This window comes from Cephus cinctus, unplaced genomic scaffold (assembly GCF_000341935.2).
Source record: "Cephus cinctus unplaced genomic scaffold, Ccin1 Ccin1_scaffold1184, whole genome shotgun sequence".
Lineage (NCBI taxonomy): Eukaryota > Metazoa > Arthropoda > Insecta > Hymenoptera > Cephidae > Cephus > Cephus cinctus.
The window spans coordinates 387,024-409,662 of NW_014333664.1; the positions used below are offsets into that span (position 1 = coordinate 387,024).

General features: G+C 40.1%; 2 protein-coding genes and 1 long non-coding RNA gene across 5 annotated transcripts; 2 read left to right on the forward strand and 1 right to left on the reverse strand.

Moving 5' to 3' along the window:
• Positions 1-11,182: 11,182 nt before the first annotated feature.
• LOC107272580 lies at positions 11,183-14,936 on the reverse strand. Of its 3 annotated transcripts, none has more exons than XM_025089742.1 (4): positions 14,130-14,936; positions 13,323-13,436; positions 12,488-12,508; positions 11,183-11,284 (listed from the first exon to the last, which is right to left on the reverse strand). In XM_025089742.1, exons 1-4 carry the CDS (start codon positions 14,169-14,171, stop codon positions 11,201-11,203), a joined length of 261 nt encoding a protein of 86 aa, XP_024945510.1. In that variant the 5' UTR covers positions 14,172-14,936; the 3' UTR covers positions 11,183-11,200. The 3 variants fall into 3 exon arrangements, with proteins under 3 accessions (XP_024945510.1, XP_024945509.1, XP_015605339.1); XM_015749853.2 differs by lacking the exon at positions 11,183-11,284 and adding an exon at positions 11,613-12,431; XM_025089741.1 differs by lacking the exon at positions 12,488-12,508 and having other exon boundaries at positions 13,197-13,436.
• Positions 11,277-17,209, forward strand: LOC107272579 (protein hairy). Its single transcript, XM_015749851.2, has 3 exons — positions 11,277-11,617; positions 12,023-12,118; positions 15,232-17,209. The coding sequence occupies exons 1-3, from the start codon at positions 11,525-11,527 to the stop codon at positions 16,423-16,425; spliced, it is 1,383 nt and encodes a 460-aa protein (XP_015605337.1). The 5' UTR covers positions 11,277-11,524; the 3' UTR covers positions 16,426-17,209.
• A 734-nt stretch (positions 17,210-17,943) lies between these two features.
• Positions 17,944-22,620, forward strand: LOC107272575. Its single transcript, XR_001538996.2, has 3 exons — positions 17,944-18,098; positions 19,045-19,173; positions 19,251-22,620. It is a non-coding gene; the product is annotated as an uncharacterized LOC107272575 (long non-coding RNA).
• The last annotated feature ends 19 nt before the right edge of the window (positions 22,621-22,639 follow it).

The following is a 22,639-nucleotide window of genomic DNA, read 5'->3' on the forward strand; positions in this document are numbered from 1 at the left end:
AAGTCAAATTACCCATGCAACTGCGATTCCAAGTATTTTTGTAATTTCACTTTTTTTTTCGTTTTACCCCTAACCGAGAAATCAATGAAAAATTAATATTTTGGAACCATCTACGGTTTTTCCTTACTTTCACGTGGATAACCTCAAAACCGGAAACTGACTTGTTAGATTGTGGTAAAACGGTCGCACGCATGGACAAGGGTAACTTTGACAGATGTTAAAAGGGTTAATAACCAAACTGATATTACATTTGGGAACCAGTTACGTGGTTATCACGCAACCACGAAATTTTTGGACTATAATGGAATTAAGTGGGAACATGTGATGGTATTCAGTGTTGCGTAATAATATTTCAAATTCGAAATAAAATTGATTGGAAAGGGATGAATTAAAAAAAAATTCCACTGGACAAATGAAAAATTACTTTCTATTGCCTACCAAATAAATATCGTATTGATTATTGGCTCCAATTATTAAACCGGGAGAATCTTTTAATAACGCATTAATTGAAAATGCATCTGTCACTATAGCCTCTGAGCTATTCACCATGTGCGTCACTGTTATACCGGACGTTATTAACGCACAAATATTGTCGGTACGCAGGAACGGTTCGCCATGTATGCCGACCGGATCTTGTGCTTTTTTAAGGACAAAACTTACCAGGCTACGGGCATCCTCTGCCAGGTGTTGAAGCATCCATGGGAATTATGCTGATAACTCATCGGCATTCTCACGGGGTTCCAATACAGCAATGAAAATACAGGTTGACAAATTTATACGTCACTTTGCAAAATTTAACAAAATTCGAGCATACTTCTATACAAGTAATGTAACGTTAAAATAATTATTAAACGATAAAAAGCTACATTCGAAATATATCCCAAAACTAATATTTTGAATTATCCAATGTAATACAAAATTTGTATATGCTAAATAAATTTGAAAAATTTCTCAATCGCACTGAATTAGGTACTTAAATTCATATTATTATTATCCTATACGAAGTCAAATTTTGAATACTGAAGTGTATCCATCGTATGATCCAATTTTGGATATTATATCAAGAAAATATAATTACCAGGAAATACGTGTTAGTCACGAAAAACGCGTGCGATCAAATGGTGACCCAGAGAAAATAATACAAGAAATGGGAAGCCAACTCTTTTGACCCTACGTTCTAGAAAGGTGAGGATTCGCTATCGGAATGAATAAGTTCCCACAATGATAGCTAGTTGGTAATCGGACACATGTCGTGCCCAGTGTCGGCCCACCTGGTTCTCTTACCTGCATTTCTCATGCTAGAACCAGTCCGGCGTCACACGATGATACCAGAGAAGGGCGTAATTGCATTTTAATTAACCTTTCGAACTTGTCACGTTTTCTATGTGAACTTCACGTTAATGATACCCAATATGAACTATTTCATGGAAATCGGTTCCAGTGTAAAATTTTTATGGGAAAACATAAAAATATTACAAGTCATATTAAAAAATGTCACAGTATAAAATGCATACGTAAAATTTACTTAAAATTTACGGCACTGAAACGCAAAATATACAAAATCACAAGATGAGATATAAAAATTTTTAGACGTTTATGCGAGAACAATTGTAATGCGTAACAAGTCGAAGGTTACGGAATCTCCTGTGGCATATGGTGGTAATTCCTGGTACTTCTGACGACAATGCACCTATTCTTCGAGCGGACGTTTTTTTTCCTCTCCCCAAGGAGGGTGCGACAAGTAAATTGCCAAGGGTGCATAATGCACGCGAGTTTTGAGACTGGAGGGTGCAAGGCGCGTGAGATCGCGTGCTGCAGTCAGCTGTCTTGTGACGTAAGACGTTACGAAAAATCTGAATTTTGATTCGGACTGTATATGAAAGGAAACTTTGACGCTTATGGGAAGAAAAAATTTATTTTCAATTTTAACACTGATTTAAGATTTATTCGCGTAAACTGTAGGATACTCAAACCCATTAATGACCTAACCCGTAAGAATAATTCTTGCATGGTCAGAGATTCTTGTCTTCTGATGCAAATGCATGTCCCACTTAAGCGACCAACACAGAGCTGCAGAACACTGCAAGCGCTTTGCATAATCCAGAATTTAACAATAACGGTCTACTTTCACAGCTGCTGCAACAAGCTTATGCAGTGAAACATTGACCTAGTCTCGAGAGACATTGAAAGTAAAGCGTCTAACCCCTTTCCACGAAGGGTTAGAGAAAAAAAAGGAAAAACCAGTTGCGAAAGGAAAATTATTTGAAATTTTGCAAAAAAAATTTTCAAAAAGAAAAAAATTTTTCTTAAGGACTTTACCTAGTATCACTCAAAAATTTCGCACGTGGCATCCCCGCACGTTCCAACCTAACCTAACTTATATACGTATATATCTTCTTTCTTCTCTCCATAGCGATTCACATAATCAAATCCTCAGCTGTATCAGCACGCGATCATACAGAAACATCTGCGAAAAGTCCCATCTGCAAAACTTGAAGTATCCCACGGGCTGCGATGCGATAAATACACGAACGCGACATGTCGTAACCTAAGAGAGGACCCTAAGGAATCATTAAGCATTATAGTTGAAATAGGGGGTCTGATCTTTTCTTACGTCACGCATTGGAGAAGTCCGATCCTAGAGGGCCTTAAACACATGCTCGTGACGTCAGACAAGCACACGTCACCTGGCGTGACGTCGAGCCTCCCAAGGAGTCCCCTAAAAATCATAAGGGCCACCACGAGGAGGGTGCCAAGACTACGCAAGGGGAACGAACCAAGATCCCCTCTTCGTCAAGGGTGAAACGGGGTTTTTACTGCTACGAAGAATGACGTCGAATTGCGGGCATGTGAGCCATGCGTTTAAGGCCCAACACATGGGAAAACGGCACGCGTCCAGAGCCCGGTGTCTCTTACACCTGGAACTTCTATTTGCCAAGAATCCGCGCTCTGTTCCTTAGGAAACACGTGGACCTACGTTTAATTCACTCTAGAACTGAAATTTTATTTTATTCTTTTTCTTTAATTTTTACTTTCTTGCATCAACATACATATATATTTCAACACGTTGCGGTACTTGGACAGAAACTTTTTCCTCGATATCCATAAGAAGACATGATTAACGGAGGATGAATAACTATGAAGACTGCATATGTCGTATTCATATGTAACATGTGATGATGATGATTGTTGAAACGATGGATGGTAATATTTTTATCAGCCTTGAAGACTCGTTTATTGTTTTATTATAAGATGTATAATTTTCGAGCTTACGAAGTGACGAATCTTTAGGCTTCACAGTCTTCGTTTCATATGTTATAAGGGTAATGACTTTGAGACGTCTCGGTCTGATGATCAACGCAAGAAGCATGACATTGCAGCTGCACGTAAGAAAATCGATATAAGGACTACGGTAGTCTGAGGCCTGTAGCCAGCATAAGCAATGGGCAGGTGACGTGGGTCGCGTGCCAGGGTCCCCTCTTCCCGACTACCCTACAAGAAAACCATCTTGCGCAATGCATTGTCCTTGCTCCCTTCTCAACTTCTACGTTGTGGTCCCTTTAATACGCTACAGAGGACCCCGTTAGGGATTTCCTTCCGAACAGGAAACGGAAACTGTGCTGAGGTCGAATATATAGGTATACGTATAATTTTACGTAAGATTAAATCGTAGGTCTACTGTGTTTATTAAAAAAATAAATATATGGTTTTATAATTCCGATTTTTTTTATCATTGATTTTATCGCGATCCTTGGGATGAATATTTAATTATGAAATTATGTAATTTATTACGTAATAAATTTTATAATTTTGAAAATTTAATAATTTCCTGCTATTTTTCTTTATTCTTATTTTTGATATAGCTGAAGATCGTTTTGACCTCAGCTGCCGTAAAAATCGATAAATCCTCAAGACACGTGACGCGGGACGCGTGCCGTGATTTTTCGGGGCATCGTAAAGATTCACAGCTGAAATCCACAAGACGGGATGCATGCATTGTCCAGGAACCCCTAATTCACGGGATGGCGCAGTGCGGAGCTAAGAACAGCTGATCTTACGAAGTTGACCTCGTTGACCAGGTGTCTTCTATTTCGTCTAGCTTACTGGTTCAGGTACTCTATATTTACTTGATCCTCGTATGGTATTAAATAAATGTCAAGATTGCGCAAAATTAGTAATTTTCTCATACTAGATCCTAAACTGTTACAGGAAAGTTCCTTGATGATTTTTCGATTATATCCAATTACGGAATTAAACCGCGAAACAAGTTATAACGAAGGTATCGATCTTGACGCAAGATTTACAATCTCCAATCTGAGCTAAAATGCATCTATTGATTGTTGCACAATTTTCTCGTAACGTACTATTTACGTAGGACATTATTCCTCGCGAGCTTCCTGCTTTCTAAATTGATCCAAGGTAAGCGTCGATATTCGTAAGGGTTATCGAGCGTAACTTTTATCTATATCGTAAATTACTACTACGTCGAACGGATACTGGATGCAATTGCACTTTTACTATTAAATACGTCATAGCCAATTTACTGCAGAATACTTTTTTTTATTTGTTGAACTAATTCTAAGGAAAACTTTTTATAGGGACTGTATACAGTTCTACCAAGATAAATGCAATTGGACGTCTCGTTATCAACGAATCCTAAACCAGTATCTGTATGAAAGTGACAGTAGAAAAGTTCTCACAGCTCACGTGGACATTAGTACCAGAAAAAAAGCCGGTTTTCCTGTGACAATGAACTCGTTCGAAGTGACAAATTTCATTTCTAGCTACGACTCTTTTGTATCTCGTATGAAATTAGTATAGAGCTACTTGAACAGTCATCTTTTTAGTAAGTGATCTACGTCAATTGTGACGGAAATAAAATAAATTTTTATTAAAAAAGTAAGCGTCAATATATTCGATAATAAGAATTTGTATATATATAGTCAATTAAATATTGATTATGGTATTTTCAAAATTACACCTTTTTGAAATAGACGACATAAGAAGAGACGAATGATTAAGAATTTTTGTATTGTATAAGAAAAAGTTTTTTTTTATTAAGTTCCTGTAACGATTCGAGTATTCGAAGATCTGAAGGTATTGAATTCTGCAGGGAGACAAGGCCCGATTTCACGAGGACCCAAGTAGACAGAGCAAAGTAGAAGCATGGGGCTGCCGAGGGTTGCCGAAGTCCTACGAGAACAGCCGAGACGATGGTGAGAACCCATAGCACCGAGTGTTCTCACCAGCTTGTGAGCTACGCGAGCCAAGAGCTCTGCCAAGCGATGCAAGGTGGCTGCTACTTCTTGGCTCAACTTTGCTCTACTCTCTTCCACTCGCTCTAACCTGCTGCTTGCTCACTGGCTAATCACTGAATGCTGCTCCGAATCTACAGAGCCCAGCTTAGATAGCCAAAACTGGACCCCCCGCGTTGCAGAATCTGGACCAGGGGAAAGAATCTCCTTGATCCGTTTACAAGGAATGAGGTAAAAATATGGATTCTAAAAAATTTGTAGAGTATATAAAAACATTGGAATAAAAAATAATAGGTAAGTGGAATTGACAAAAAATAATTATTTTTCTTGGGAAAGTGTTCATAAAGCTACCCTGGTCAACCTGTTCCATTCGGTAGCCAAGGCGACCAGTATGGCACTCATGGAAACATTCGGAAAACACAATCCTGGTTGTATCGTAACATTAATCAGTCCTTGTCTCAACTAAAACAACTAACCCAGCTTCTGATCCCACGAGTTAACGGCAGGGGTCCATTCTAGGTCTTGACGGAGACTAAACAGATCGAGTTTCCCAAAGATCGACCGCCGAATGATTTTAACGGACCTGTAGACAGCTCTGTGTGTATCGCCAGGACGCGCAGCCTCTCCGTGAGGTTAGCTGAATTAGTGACGGTACCATCGTATCGATGAGATTAGATTACTGACCCTGATAAGTATGCTCCGAAGAGCATTTAACTTTGTTTCCCCATATTTCACCTATGGGACTTCAGTTCTGGTGTTTTACACCACAAATTCAAGTCCATTAAACTTTAAGTAAACCCCTGTAGTTTCACGTTTAAAAAAAATAAGTTTTAGTGGCATTTTTCAAAATTTAATTTTTTAACTAAAAATTTCGAAAAACGATCCTTAAAAAAATTAATAATAAAATGTAGATTAGTAAAACGATATATGAATAATAAAATAAATTTAGTTTATCCTTTATCGGTGTCTTTTCAATACGCACAAACCATCCTCTATAAGGTCCAAAGAGGTCCAGAATAATAGGTTCTTGGATGAGAGTAAAACATTCCCACAGGTCACTGTAAACCATCGTGAAGTGCTTCCTCCCACGATCCTTTCTAAGGAAACAGTTATGGACGTTTTGGGAGTCTCGAAATTTTAAGCTTTTCCATGCAAATACCTGCTCGACCAGGTTAGGCTTCCCTCAGCCAATAAAACGTCGAATACGTCGGCGCGGGTCTCTCGTGTGTCAGCCACGCGCACTCCTATAGCGAGCGGTCAGGTCATAATAGATGCACGAGACTGGCTCGTTTTGCTTTCTTATTCTCCTACGTGCGCCGCCATTATAGCTCATCCACGGAGCCGGAATAAGGCAAAGGGTGAAGCCAACGCGAATCGCAGAAACGTGGGAACTACGGCCAGGTGATCCGGCCGTATGGAATATGCGGACCCAGAGCCAAGGACCATTCCGGAAGGGGTACGTTTATACGTAAGAATATGGGCATGGCGAGGTGGGCCTTGCCTGCCAAGGACACGTACGGGGTGTTTGGATACATGCACCCTGAGGATAATGCAATTGCGTCGCAGACCTATATCGTGTAATACGAGCTCTATGAAAGATTAGATTTTTTATTTATATTGGTATGAGGAAAACCATAATGATTTTGGTATACATATGAATTTACGTAATTTGACAAAAAAAAAAATTTGTTTTTGAGAATATACAATATATGTTGAAATTAAGGGGCGAAATTAATTTTCCTCAGTGAAGTGATATTTATGGAATTTTTATTGGGAATGACAGGGTATTTTTTTATTTAAAAATAAAAATTTTAAAGTTACCTGAACACGGACTTTTATACCCTATACAAAATGTTTCCTTGCGTGTGTCCAGCACACGACCTGATTCTCAGTACTGGGACCTACTGACCCAATTCGAATGAATGGGGTATTTCAGTTTACGATCGGAAATTCGGTATAAGCTTTGTGTCAAAGGTGTCCCACTTACTTTCTAAGACTCCTTATTAAATTCCCATGCAAAAGTTATACCCATGAAATCGCCTATTATTCACTCCGTACGACGATTCAAGTACACCCAGTGTACTAAAAGTTCAGTAAACGAATTATAATGCGCGAAAAATTACGTGATACATAATTCAAAAAGATTACAATTTTAGAAACCCCATCTGACCTAGAACACGTACTAGGAAGTTTCCGGGAAAGTTCAATTATTCCAAGATTTTTTTACCCCACTGAGGGAACGTCATATTTCCGAATTCCCAACGAAGCCACCCTCACGAAGTCGCAAGGGTGGATTTAACAAAGTTTAATTTTTTTTCGCTAGTACTTCTCACCCAACTCCCACGGAAACCCCTTACGCTTCTCCCACTTTAACCAGCCACAACCTATGGACTCAACCAGATGTTAAAAAATAGTCTCTATATGAGGAAAAATAGGGTTCCCCATTTTTTGACTCCTCTCTATATAACCATCGTATTCCATAAGTCGATGGCGTGCATAGAGAAATTACAGGGCGCTCCATATGGGAAATTAAGGAATTAGGCTAAAGAGAATGGATGCTCCCGGCTGTTGCCAGGGACCGGAAGCCAAGATTTTAGATTCTCGGATATACCGTACGCAGTTTCCTCTTACACGGAGATTCCCATGAAGGGACGTGGGTGGATGGTTGCAGGTGCATCGTGAGATGCATCCGAGGATCCAGCAAGTGCGAGGGTGGGCGTTCCAAATTTAGAAGTGGGACTCGCCTTCCACAGAATTCTCAAGAGACTTTCGTGGTCAAGCCAAAACCATTCGGAGCCTCAGGACTCTTCGGGTTAATGAGAAGGTCGCGACATCTGACCGGACGCCTTCCGTTATGACAGCCAACCACGAATATTTATGGGAAAGTACAGATCATGGGAAACGAAGACCTTGCCCATGGAAAACTTTTCCCTACAGGAATAATCATTGCCATTTTTTTTAATCATATAAAATATTTTTTTTCAACCCTTACTAACTCACGGTATATAATCTTGAGATCATCGCTTTATCACAGTTAACCATATTCGTAAAAAAAAAAGTAGCCACACTTCGCCGTATACAGTCTCCAAAAAAAAGTACGTAATAAATTAATTTTTATAGTAAAAATAAAAAAGCATACTTTTACAGTGAATAAAAAGTCTTTCTTAAAAAAACTATACATACGAAGCATCCGTACAATCTTCCCGTTTGAAATACCAAAGTACTACTCTTTTCCGTAATATCTTTTTTCCAATTGTAATAATGCATAAAGTATTCAGAATGATGTTTAAAACAAGTTTGAAGGTCTAACAGAAAAATGTACAATGTCAAAACTCCACCCATACTTATACGTATAAGGCAGCAACATTATATAAAGTGCAGATGCAAAACCAACCAGAGAGCCTCCCCTAGCTAGACCTGACTCGTCACTACTTCGCTAGGCCTTACCGTACTCACTTTATCCCTAGGCCTTCTTCCTGAACTTACTCGACCTACGTCTCACTAAGGCCCAATGGCTATACGCAATAATATACCAGTCCTACGGACAATGCTAGACTTTAGCAGACATATTATGCGTTTACTGATGGTAGGGAAGGTACCCGAAATAAAACCATAAACTACAAAGTTATATGGCAGGGAGTATTATCCTTTTACCTTATAACGGACTAGCGACTTTTAAAATTATGTACTGTATAAAATTGTCCAAAAAAAAAGTATATTCGAATCTAATTCTAAACAATTCCTTAAAATCATTGCCCATAATACCATCAATTTTCCCATTCAAATTGGAGACCTAGACCAATGAAGGGTACGTCAAAATTATTATTGATAAGAAATATTTTTCATTTCGATTATTTATGAAGTGGTTTCGGATCCATATGTGTATAGTATGCAAGTACAAAAAACGAATAGGTAGCAGCTGCACGGGTATTGTGATATTATCAAAAAAATTTTGATAAAAATCGTGCGTTGAAACCCGCGACAACGTTAGGTATAAATGACATTGGCAATAGTGAGGTTAAGTTGGGTTTTACGCCGTTACCCTCTTCTCTTAATTCTTTGTTTGCATCTGCTGCTGCTGGCTAGCGTGACGGAAGCGGGAGAACTTTAAACAATGGGAAATCGGAAATAAATAGAGTTCGAGGCTACTTCGAGGCCGCAGTCTCTAAAACACTATAGCTTTATGTTTTATCCATCTGCTGAATCTATACAGCGCTCCTCTACCAATAATAATCTTGATCCAAGCTTTATAATTTTTGGCCCTTCTTCTAATTCTCCACTGTTTCGAGTATGGGTGTACGAAAATTTTCTATTCAAGCTTAATACAATACTGTGGAGAATTTATCGATTGGAGATAAGAAGCCATTGCTTACTGTAAAACGTCTCTCACCTGCAAATGTTTTTTCTTTCGCTATCACGTTTCTTTGTAATAAAGCTCGATTCGTCTATGCCAAAATAAATCAATGATAAATTGCATTGAAAATCGTGAACGCCAAACATCCAGTCTATACGGTACGGCGGACAAGCTAGTACGGCGACGGAACAAACCGTGCGGCCTGCGGAACGTTTTCGGTCCCCTTAAAAGTAAAAGTTTTTCGGTGCAATAATCGGCCCTCGTAAATGTTTATTCATTTATTGCGTAGGCCATTGCCATTGGAAAATGGGCTGTAACTGATTTTGTCAACAGAACGAAGATCCTTGCTAGTCTTGTTTCTACGATTTGTTACGTACTATAGCTTATAGGGGTATGTATATATATATATATAAAGTTAAGTTTACCATACGTACACTAAGCCGGTACGAAGGACTTTCGTAATTTTATATTTATTTTTATTGTTTTATATTGGTTGAGCGAATCTAAGAATGTAAGCGTGCCGGATATTAAATTCATAAAAAAAACCTTATCAGGTATAAAAATCAGCTGTCTGCTGGCACGCGAGTGTTTTATAAACCAGCAATGTGCTATATTAATTTTAATTTTTTCATAACAGTATTCTTTCTAAATCGACTTAATAAGAAAATTTGGCGAGAGCCGAATTTGTTTAAAAAATTATTGTCTTACGTAATTTATTAGCAATAAACATAGTATACATTGTATGCTGACATGTGTTCTAATGTAAAATCGTGAACGGTGAATATTACCGTGAGAAAGACACGAAACGACAATTGCACTCTAATCAATGAAGAAGAATAACACTGAACAAATAAATCATTAAGTAATAAGTAAACAAACAATAGTTTCCTTCGTGGGAATTCCCATACGAAACTCACACATGCCTATACCACATACGGCCGCCGGCAGTGGATTGCATTGCGCGCGCCAGCCACACTTATGACGTGCGCGCACCTATGTTACTGCACTCACATGCCTTTCGGTCCTGTAGTATGTTTGTTTTTCCATACGTGATGCCTCAGTATCGTATGCCGTCAGACTGTGCTACGGTCCTGCCATCTTGCGTCGGCAATTATTTGAAACCTCAGAAAAAGACTAAGAAAATTTTGAAAATTATTTTATTGTACTGAAAAAAAAAAATAAACTAAAAATAAAAAAGTTGAAAAAAATTTTTTACCTTACTGTACGACTATACGTGACTGTCAAGATTGGTTGGACGAATGACAAAATTTTTATCGGATTTGTAATTTCGTAATTATTGCCAATTATTTGAAAAAAGTTTGTCAAATATCCAAGAGACTAACGTGACCTGGGCCTTGTTCTGGCGGCATGAATTCCCACGCATCAACAGGTCTCGTGAGGGCTGAGTCCCCCACTCTGGGTCTTGATGTTCCCTCTCTAAGCATGTTTACCCCCACCATCTAGTCTACGAGTGCATCGGCATGCGGTCTTAGCAGTCGAAAACGTCAAACAGTTACCCTCTACACCCCGAACGGGACATCACCGTTTTCGGTGCATCCCTTAACACTGGCACTGCTAAAGGAGACCCCTGTCAAGTCAGTTCACCGATGGAAACAGCGTAGTCGAATAGCGTGAACTGGTGAACGTGTTGCTCCGATTTATGCAAACTGAAACACTGACAGTGCACACCCCATGGACATAATAAATAGAATAAGTGTTTTGTGTGAAATTTTGTGATTTTTTTAAATGCGTGTACGTGTGTGAGTGTCTGTGTTTTTTTAAATATATATATATATATATGCTCATTCGAAAAAAAGAGAACAAAATAAGAATACCAGTGTATTTTATTGGTGTCATTACAATAATCACTGAATATTTGTACTTCGGCACGCGTTGTTACAATTCTTTTTTTTAAATGGTGGATTACTACAATTACAAGATGTCAGGAAGCGAGGAGGAGTTCGAGTCTCAAACCCAATCAGGGATGAGCAAGGCCGAACTTAGAAGGGTATTATTTGTTATCATTATTTATTTTAATTACAAATGAAAATGATACTCCCACTGTTTAGCATTAAGTTACGATAAGCACTGTGTACTGCAAGGACGATTTCAGTATAATAGTGAAAATTTTAGGAAAATTATTAATATTGCAAAATACCTCAATTATCACGGTATCAATAAGTATCTCAGGAAATCAAGGCGAGACATTAAATTCCACTGACCTACAATCTGGAACGCGATCGTATCGTAGAAACCACGTGTACCTAGATACGAGAAAGCACGTGTGTTGCCGACCTTGTTGAAACTTAGTTAATAACGCAAAAAATCTTTGATTCAAGAGTATCTAGCTCAGGAATTCCCTTAAGGACCATAACACTATTGAAAATCTAACAGACCTCAATTATCATTACAGAGCAACAAGCCAATAATGGAAAAACGAAGGCGCGCGAGAATAAATCAATGTCTGGACGAGCTCAAGGGACTCATTCTTGAAGCAATGAAAAAAGACGTAAGTCGGCCTTTACCTTATTCCATATAAAAAAAGCTCAATAGACCTGCCATACCAGGTAATAATAATAATAATATATAAATATACCTATACTGCAAAATCATTTCAAAAATTTTGAATTTGCTTAATAAAAAAATCAAATGCCAGATAGAAGCTGAAAAACGTTGAGTACGAAAGTTCCGTAGGTATTCGTGTGGCGGTAGAACGTGTTAAAAGTAAAAAGCAGATGTCGTACGCTTATCTGAAAACGTGTTTGGTTAACTGTTATACATTTAAGCGTCTGATAACGTGAGGTATCCAGGTATGAAAGATACTGAAAGAAATTGCATATAGTTAGCTCAGCAAGTATACCAATCATTGTATACTCACGTGAACGCAGATGTATGAGAGCTATAAATAAATAAAGCATTATATTAGTTACAGGATGATGGACCGGAATAGAAAAGAATACAATGAGATATATGAAAAGACAATAGATAGGAGGAAGTTGACTATAGTAGCTAGAGTAAATATTTGATTGGGTTTATGGATGACGTTTGGGTGTCTAGTCTAGTTACGAAAGTCGAGGTATAGTTCTTGCGAGGACATTTGTTTGAAGCGAGCGACCAGAGAGCTGTAGAGGAACGAAGAGACAAAGATAGAGGAAGGTAGCGAGCGAGAGCAAAAGAGAAGACGAGATCGGTGCGGAGAAACAGAAAGAGAGAGAAGTTGGTTTTGTTTTAGTATTTTAGATGCCTTGGCGTGGGAACGGCTCGCACGACCATACCTCCTCCCACCTACAGCATAAAGACTCTTCAATGGCACTCAACCGGTTCAAAAGGGTGCCAAAGAAATTTCAAGTGGATCCAGTTTAATTAATCCCAAAGCATTACGAGCATTAGAAACGATTTTCATTTTATACGAGTAAAACGCCCGTGACCGATCTTACAATAGTACTTGGATAATCGAATGATACAGAGTTGATTAAAAAAAAAAAAAAAAAAATCATTGAATTAAGGTGACTTGGGTGTATAATGTATCCTGGGTACCGAGGGTGTGAAGATTCGAGAGATAAAATTCACACTGGGATAATATGTACTTCTTTGCCAGTAACAGTTCCCGTAGCATCCTTACGCCTGATGAAAGATCTTGTATCAATAAGTAACACGATACAAGCAGATTGATTTCTCAGGACAGCCATAATAAAGGGCAAGAACGCTCTCACCGTTCTTCTCATCCAGATGACTTCCGCTACCTGCTCTCTTCTCTTATGTCCATCCATCCGTCCGTCCTTCTGATCCATCGGTGGGCACGTAACGCCCCCCGCGTTCGTGGGAACCTTGAAATAATTATTAAAAACTCATCTCAGGTTGCAGCCTTCCCTTTGTTGACCGTATCGTCTTTAAGGATCCACCGTATGGGGATGCCGATCGGTCTCGGGAGCGAGTGAGAAGGTGGAGGATAGAGAGATGTTAAGAGAATCTCGAAAAAAGGGATACCACCTTTTTTTATAGTTAGTCGGCCTTGGCAGATGCCAAGACTGCCTCCTCGTTACTATACTACGAATCGAGTAATTTTTATCACAAGGGAATGTCCTGACTGCACGTAATCTAATTATAGAAAATTTTATAGTTTATTATGGTGAATGACGTAATATGAAAAATGTGACATTAAAAAATTATGTAGATATAAGTACCTGAAGGATCTTCTTTGTATGTAATTTCTGGTATTATTATCTGTGATATTGTTGGAAATTCCCACAGTAGCGAAACAATAATGGTAGCATATATATCATAGTGTCACGTATGTTAACCATAGAACTGTTAGTCTCCCACGCCTATTGTCGAGGCAGTTGCGGATTTACCATAAAAATGCGAATGCCTTAAGCTCTCGGATACAAATCTCAGGAATGAAAGGGCTAACAATAGTCTGGTCGAAGTAACTCCGCTGAATCACTATTGAGCTATTTGGTGGGTGGTTAAAGGGCTGCTGGGACTTTTTGGGACCGTTTTGTTCAAACGGATATACGTACCTCTTGGTTTGTTTCTTTTGCTACGTTTAACTTATATTCCATTAAACTCGCGATAGGTATATAGCCATAACTGGATATACTTAAGGAATTCCCACGGCGACCATTATTTCGAACCAACTCGACTTTTACTTGTCGTGGGATTGAAGCGGATTACGGTAGAACTTTCGGAATCGTGAGAAAAATGTGATGATGGTATTTGCAGAGAAATAAAGAACTTTGATGGCAGCCTCGCTCTTTTACGGTCAAGGAACGAGTTGACCTCGTAATCGAGGATGTCCGGATGAGCACGGTTAGTAGAGAGAATAGCGAGGTTCCGAATAGTCATCTTTTTTACTGTATTCTCTTTCACATCTTTTTTTTTGTTTCACGTCTGAACTTTTCGAATATCGTTCGGTCGCAGGTGGTGGCGTGACGAATAGACGAAGGTGGGAACAGGTATAGAGGAAGAAGAAGTAGACGAAAAATGGAAGAGTCGATGTTTCGTAAAAGATTCTAAGATGAGATTTAGATGCCTCAGAGGCATAATAAAATATATCATTCTGTGCTACCGAAGTCACTGGACTACTATTAGCGTAACAGCTCCCGACTAGACTCCATTAAATGGGCGTTACTGCATTAGCATAGATTTCTCCAATTCGTAATTGCTAGTTATCTTTTATGGGTAGCAACTGGAGCCTGAGGCTAAAGACACTGACGCTTAAGAACGACACCAATTACTTTTCTGCACTTAATCCTCGTGGAATTTAACACATTTCACTTTCTTTCGTTACGATCCAGATACACTTCCTACCTAACCCAACGTATCTTGTTCAAACTGTCCTCAACTGGCGAGCGTACCAGTGGCGATTTACGGAACTACTGTAGATAACGTAGAAGCTTCCAGTTACCGACGCAACTGACAGTCGGTATATTTACTACCATCCAGTATTCGCAGCCGGAGGGATTCTAATGAATTTCGCCAATTACTAGTCTATGAAATTATTAGTGTATCATCTTTCCAGTAGCAGTTAATAAGTATTATTAGACTATAAAGAATATTTACAGTGTAAGTACAGATACGAAAAATGCAAGGACGTTAAAAGCAATATTTTTTTTGTTGCAGCCTGCTCGTCATTCAAAATTGGAAAAAGCTGATATACTGGAAATGACAGTGAAGCATCTCCAAACGGTTCAGCGTCAACAATTGAGCACAGCTGTCGCAACAGACCCTGCAGTATTGACAAAATTTCGAACGGGTTTTTCCGAATGCGCAACGGAAGTATCACGTTACGTCAGTCACCTCGAGAACGTCGAACCGGCCGTAAAGCAGAGACTTGTCTCTCATCTCAATAATTGCGTGACGAATTTACAACAAATGGCGCCGTTCTACAGTCATTACGTGCCATACATGCCGGAGAGGCTCTATCCAGAAGTTAAGGTCGGTTTTCAGAGCGATTTTCAAAGTGGCGACGAGAATAACAATGGCAGCGCACGAATACAAATACCGAGCGGTGTACAACTAATACCAAGCAGACTTCCAACTGGAGAATTGGCGCTCCTGGTACCACAGTCAGCTGGAATCGCTGCCAACTTTCCATTCTTTCCACCAGCTGGGGAATCCACGTCGAGAATTGGACAGTCCTCTGCCTTTACTGCTGTTCATCACAGATCTCACAGTCCTCTGCTGAGTCCATCCACCTCGACCTCGAGCTTCGGGGAGGAAAGTCATCACTCGGAGCAGTGTCATCATTCGGCTCATTCGCCAAACAATCATCGCTTCAAAGTACCAGAACCGAGCCCGGCGTCATCCAAGAGCTTCTCCTCGCCTGAAACGCAGAAGCCACAGATCAGCTCCAGCAGTGATCGTAAATCGCCTGAACCAAAAAATGATCTCATCGGGCGTGGAATATCAGCACAGAATCCTGTTCCTGAATCAACCAAGGCTGGCAATGCTCCATCATCCTCGTTGCAAAACCTCAGGCAACCCTTATCCGTTATCACTGATAAGACTTACAATAGATCAGCTATGTTCCCCAAGAAGGAAGGACTTAAGCGACACCATTCGGACGGACTTCTAGTAATTTCGGATAAGAGACCCAAATGTTATGAGGCTTCCAGTTCCGGTACTGTGGCCAGTGCTTCCACTTCCGCTATGTCAAAATCTATGGACGAACGATCTGTCTCTGTTGAGGATTTTTCGGGAAGAAGAGCAGCCTCGTTTGGTATGTCAAATACTAATGGAGATTCTGGACAATCTTCCAATGCTGGTGCTGCTGGACCTTCTGGTACTAATGGAGACATGTGGAGACCTTGGTAAGAACGATATGAAGAAAAGGGACCAGTATGCGGATAGGAAAGTATTGGAAGATGAAGCAAGTGAAGAAAATCAAAGAAGACGGAATGAAGAGGACGTAAATTTTTCTAAATGAGAAAATTAAAGACTGTTTGTTATTTTATAATTTAGTATTACGAGTATTGGCAAGAGCGAGTGCCATTTTTTAATTTTTTTTTACGTTGTTCGAGTTATTGTACCTTATTAAATATTATGTTTTGCGTATGATTTTTTTAGTTTAATTTGCCAATTCTTTATACAATTTTTGATCGTTAAGTACTCGATTGTTTTGCGATTGTTATGCTAAACTTTTATAAGAGATTAGAGGTAAAAAACAAAATATCGAGGTAAGAGGTTTTATCTCGATGAAAAAAAGTTCATATCGTTTTAGCAAGATTTCATGTATTTATTTAAAAAATTTGATATTTCTTAAGAAACACAAAAGAAGGGTAGTGCGCATGCTCACACAATTCTGATAGAAACTCTGTACCAAAAATCCTCAAAATCCTACGTTTAATCACTATACGAATTAAATATTCTTTTAACACGTAAGGAATGAGAATTCTAAGCTTTAAAGTTACTAATTCTTCCTGTAGAAGTAATCGCGTAAATTGTAAATACCACTGTAAATAATCATTCACGTAATTTAATACACCAATTAATGATACGATAAATACTACGCGTAATTTCTCAACTTTCCAGGTGATCGAAATCGGTCAGTACTCGTAAAACCATAGTAGTATTATGTTTTTGTGATAAATATTGTGTAGTGCCCTGTTAAAAATAAAGTTCTCTTTACACAAAAAAAAATTACGAGTATAAATCAGAGATGAAAAATCCCTTAAGAGCATCTCGATATACCCGTTAAAGCATCAAGCCACGTTCGTTTTCCAACAAGTAAAATCCGCCTGGCAGTTTTCACCGTTGAAAACCCATCGAGGTGCTTTATCCTTTTAAGAGGCGTTAAACGCGCTCCGGGTTCATAAGCTGGAGATCATTCTTGTTCTTTTTGCCGATAAAGGAGTAAAAAGGTAAAGAGAACGGGAAATTCAACCACCTGTTACACCGCAAAACTACCCCCGTATTCATCGACCGAGGGAGTAAACTGATTTATCGACTAAGCCGATGAACTTCCTGCGAGATTCTTAACGTTCTCTCAGGACCGTAACAACTGCGCTTATCGACCAAGTCAATTTCATGGCACAAAGGTCTTTTAGTGTCAGAGAGAAAACTTGATAGACCATATAAAAACTTTAATTTAAAAATGAAAAAATATGTTATACATATTCGTCAAACTTTTTCACAATTAGTAAATAAAAGCAAATTTTAAAAAATTTTACAGTCGACTGATCGTACATTTTGTATTTCTTATTAAACAGCATTACAGTTTACTATACGTTTGATATTGTAGTTGCATTGTTACCCGTGCATCGTGGTGTATAAAATGTGTATTTCCGAAAGTTCGTGAAAGCGCCGCTAGATGACGGCGCTGTGCAATGGCGTTGGTATCGCCAGTTTTATTTTATCGGAGTGCTTCTACGTGCCGATAAAAGGAGGATTTCGCGAGCTTACTGGCAGTCCGAGAAGATAATACTGGGGATCTCTTTGCCACGGTAAATTCACGACCTCGACCTCGTACATAGAATCGACCTACTTCGGTAAGTAATTTGTGAAAGCAGATCCGACGCATCTGTCACATTTTCAAAGCACTGCATCGCGTCCATTACGAGACAGCCGGTACGATCATTGTAAATAACTGAACCTTTCCTCATATCTCATAAAATTACAACTTTAACATTAATCTATTAACACGATACGTGCTAGCTAATTTATCTATCCATACGACCGTTCAGCTGCATCTGATATTTCACAAAATATACACGCTATCGTACATCGCAAATATACATATCCTTCTGTTCGCTCAATGATAATTATAAAATTATATAAGATTCGATATAAGTATACGCGTTATTTTTCGAGTAACACTTGCAAGATGCAAGATGTTATCTCGAGAGATAACTGCGATGGAAATATAAGGGAATAGGTCTACGAATACTCAGCGAGTATCAAGTACGATCCCTTGGCAGTATCAGGAGTATAAATAATTACTCTGGCGCGCAGCAATTACTATAAGTTATGGCGTAGCCGCTACAATTTGCAATGTCAAGACATAAACACTGCTACCGCTTACATTTGAATACATTAACTAGTGGCTGGTTCTGATTGGTCATACCAAAGAGGTGCACGCCCGTATCGGTACGTGAGCTACGATCTGGTTGACGATTTTTATTGGGCAAACGATCCTCTTAGGTTAGGTCCACTCGTGCCTGATGGATTCGCATCTTAGTGCAATTCCTCTCTCTCTCTCTCTCTCTCTCTCTCTCTCTCTCTCTCTCTCTCTCTCTCTCTCTCTCTCTCTCTCGCTTCCTCTAAACTCGATTTGCGATTTCCAATTGATCTTGATATCTTTACGAGGCCTGCTTCATGGGATAATCTTCAAAGCCACCATAGTCTGATCATTTTACGACGGTAACTTAAATCTTCACTGCGTGAATCCAAACTCTTAGAAGATACCATAAAATTTCCAAATTTGGCAATTCACAGCGAACTACGTATCCAGACTCACTGTAATTTACGATCAGCTGAAATACACTCACGAATGGATACTTCAATGATGCTCACGGATAACTGGCGTGGCTCCTGACGAATGGGTTTTCTATACTGCGTACAGAGGTAATATAAACTATTGCTAACTGACGACTGAATTGACATCGCCCATTGCGAATTCACCTTTTCGTAATATGTTTCAGAGACCGAGATTGTCGCTTGATACCAGGGACACCAAACAGTCGCTGATATTTTTCGTTTTATGATATTCTGACGATGGCTACTAGTTGTGGAGAAAACTTAGGAAGGGGGCGCAAAGGGTTGAACGGAGTATAGGTAGATGATGGGTGGCATGGAAGCACGACGGGTTGTCGCGTAGGGCGGACGTGCGGCCGCCAGGCCATTTGCTCTGCGGTCTCTTGATTCCCAGCGACCAAATTTTCATCTGTACTCATTCAAGTTTTAATGTGTTTTTGCGGCATCAGTCATTCAAACTTAATCAGTAACTGGCTCCGGGGCGCGCGCGGGCTTCTGTATATCTATATGCGTATGTATATGAGAGAATTGGTCGAGTATTCTGTATGACGGGGACCGTATTAATTATAACTCTGGTCAGAGGAACGTCAAGAGATGCGTTCACGGATACCTACAATAAATTGTCGGTTTACCGACAAATCTCATTTCCAACCCTCGACATTTTTACCCTCGTTATTCTTGCATATCCATTGACTGCTTTGTCAAATCGGTATTTTACCAATAATCGCATATCCATAACGGGCTGTCTATCGCTAGTCGAATTATTATTATATATAATGTTCATTTCTTTTATTTTTCTTAAAAAACTAAGCGTTCCACGATTCCCTTTGTACTGCGGCTAATGCGAATTCGTAGTTAAGGGTTTGTCTTCCAGGCGGTTTAAACTTTTGGCTAAGTGTCCAACGAATACCAGGGACATTCGTTCATCCGTCGGAAATTCCTATATCGCGAGGTCCCACAGTTCGCGGACTGAAGAGAAAGTGTTAGCGTGACGTTAGAGAAGTGGAATAAATCGTGAGTGGAGCAGGAAGCAAAAGAGAATGAATGTGCGTGAGAGAGAAAAAGAGAAGAAGGGTGTTAAAGGGCAAACGAAAGCAAGGAAATAGAAAGCGCAGGATGTGTATATATTGTATATGTATATATATGCATATATATGCGTGCATATAGAGTGAGTGCATATAGTAAAGAGCGAAGAGGAGAGTACCAGTTGGAGCACCATAGAGAAATAAGGATGGAGGATGAAATGACGAAGGTATGGGGAAGCCAAGTGCAAGAGAGAGTGAGCTTGCAAGGGGTGGCTACGAAGGGGTAGGAGAGGACGACGCTTGTGTTTTATTAAGTGCGTCGTAGGGAAAAAGCGCGAGGCAATTTTCAGGTGCTAAAGCGAGCACTGATAACGCGGAACCGCATTTGAAACAGTCCGTTACATTTTTCCAGCCATTATTTTTCCGCCTAGACGCGACTCTTCCATTCCCACGTTTTCCACCCTCTAGCTGCTATTTTCCGTCTCCCGTTTCTACCCTAGGACTCTCGGCCAGATTGGCTTTCCCCGGATTTTCCCGGGACTTGTTGCGTTTCGTATACCTGCGAGCTTTCAGCCCGATACCTTGTACGCTGAGTTCCCCAGTGTCGAGCTGTCTTATCATCTTCCTATCGTATTGCTGTATGTTTATAAGCAGCGCCGGCGCCTTGAAATTTTATATACGATATCGCGTGGCTAGATAGCGACCGATTCTTTTTGTTTAGCCAAGGGATTGAGAGAAAAAGTATAAAAATACACGGAGAACGGGGATTGCGGACAAAGTGAAAATTAATATTCAATCGCATTAACGAATCGTTGGCGACGCCATCAGCGACAGGGACGTACCTATACACGGTTTTATGGTTCCACGGTTTCTATCGACTGCAACCACCCCCCCGCGCCAATTCGGATGCCGTTTCCCAACCCCCTCGCGTACGTTCACATCGGCGGCGACGTCGATGGCGAGGGTGTGGAGGGACCAGAAATGCGCGGCCCGACGCCAAATGAAAATACCGAAGGACAATGGAAATACTAATGATTGATTGGATACGAAAAAGAATTATAATTGAAAAAAACATGGAGGGTTCTGGGTAAAAAAAAATAAAACGAACTATTGGGAATAATATATCAATACCTATCGAAGCCACGCATACAAATGTGCCGGGGGTTGGTACTCCTGGACGTTTCACGGACGCTGGTTGGGGATCGTCGGGTATGTGCTGGCTATACTGCTAGACTGAGAGGGTTAGGATGAGGTTTGGTCCAGAGGATGGAGAGTTTGAGGCCGTTCGGAAAGAGTAAAAAATATTACACTCTCACACAAGCGGCAACCGGCCGATGAAACGGGCACTAACCAATACCAATAGAGGGTGGCACAAAAGAATCGGCCGTTTCGTGTGTGAAAAACAGAGCCTCATACAGTAACGGGGCTCATTGCTTCGATGGCATTATAGCTTTTCATATACTCGGTGGCCTTTGAAATGCAGAATAAAGGGGTAGTTAACGTCCGAGTCCTGGAGGCCGGCGCCTCTGGTATCCCAGACATCCCTCTGCCAAGAACACCCCGAGAACTTTCATTCTCCCACTTGATTCTCCACGATCTACCGATCATCCCCTATTCATTCATAATCGACAATACACCCTGCCAAAAGTATAGAGACTTACCAGCCAGCCGGTATATACCTCAAAATTTAACTTACAAAGTCTTAATGTATCGCACAGTCATAAGTCATTTTTTTTTTTGAAAAAGTTCTAAAAAAAATTATCCACAATTTATACACAGAGATTTCACTCTGCTGATTCTCAGAGGTCAGACGAGTTTTCAAAAAAAAAAAAAAAAGGAAAAAAATTGTGAAAAATAACCAAACTTTTTTATCTATAGTACAATGCTAAAGCTCACTCAACGCATTTCCGTGTCTCACCATACAGTTCTGTACTACCCTGTATACCTATGGACCGCAAGTTCGGGACGAGCAGGCACGTTTAGCATTTGAAAAAAGCCCTCACACGCTCGCGCGCTTCTCCCCACGCCGAATCCATGCACCCGCACAAACAAAAGGCTACATTTAGCATTAAAAAAGCACGCGGAGCGTATATAACGGCCAGTGGCAGTTCCTCTCATCTCCGGGCTTCCACGAGTGGACAAGCGACCCTTATTCGCGCAGTCGGTGTGCCAACGGCAAACGCACGGAAATGGTTATAGAGCGCGGAGGAGTACGCCGAGAGAGAAAGACTGATAACAGAGTGCGAGAGTGGGATCGGGACAGAAGTGGTTGATGCATTGGGACAAACACATTTGGCATTAAAACAGCTCCGACACTACGTATCCTACAGCCCGCGACCCTCCACTAACTCGCTAACGTAATGTTCGTACGTAAACGTAACGTACGTACATACCTATACAGCGCGCAGGGCTGCAGCCCTTGTGTATGTTAGTATATAACTACATATATAGTACACCATCCTCCTACCTTTTTTCATCCAGAAGCCACCTCCACAGCCTCCCCCTCACCGGTGCCTACCCCCCCCCCCCCC

Excerpts from the sequence above, each read along its gene's own strand:
- LOC107272580 (XM_025089741.1), bottom strand. The coding sequence starts at position 14,171 with ATGGAATATAAGTTAAACGTAGCAAAAGAAACAAACCAAGAG. Across the intron at positions 13,437-14,129 it reads CAAAAGAAACAAACCAAGAG|GTTCCCACGAACGCGGGGGG; the intron begins GTACGTATATCC and ends AATTATTTCAAG. Across the intron at positions 11,285-13,196 it reads GAACTGTTACTGGCAAAGAA|TGTTTCAGTTTGCATAAATC; the intron begins GTACATATTATC and ends GTGCACTGTCAG.
- LOC107272579 (XM_015749851.2), top strand. The coding sequence starts at position 11,525 with ATGGTGGATTACTACAATTACAAGATGTCAGGAAGCGAGGAGGAGTTC. Across the intron at positions 11,618-12,022 it reads GCAAGGCCGAACTTAGAAGG|AGCAACAAGCCAATAATGGA; the intron begins GTATTATTTGTT and ends TTATCATTACAG. Across the intron at positions 12,119-15,231 it reads TTGAAGCAATGAAAAAAGAC|CCTGCTCGTCATTCAAAATT; the intron begins GTAAGTCGGCCT and ends TTTTTGTTGCAG.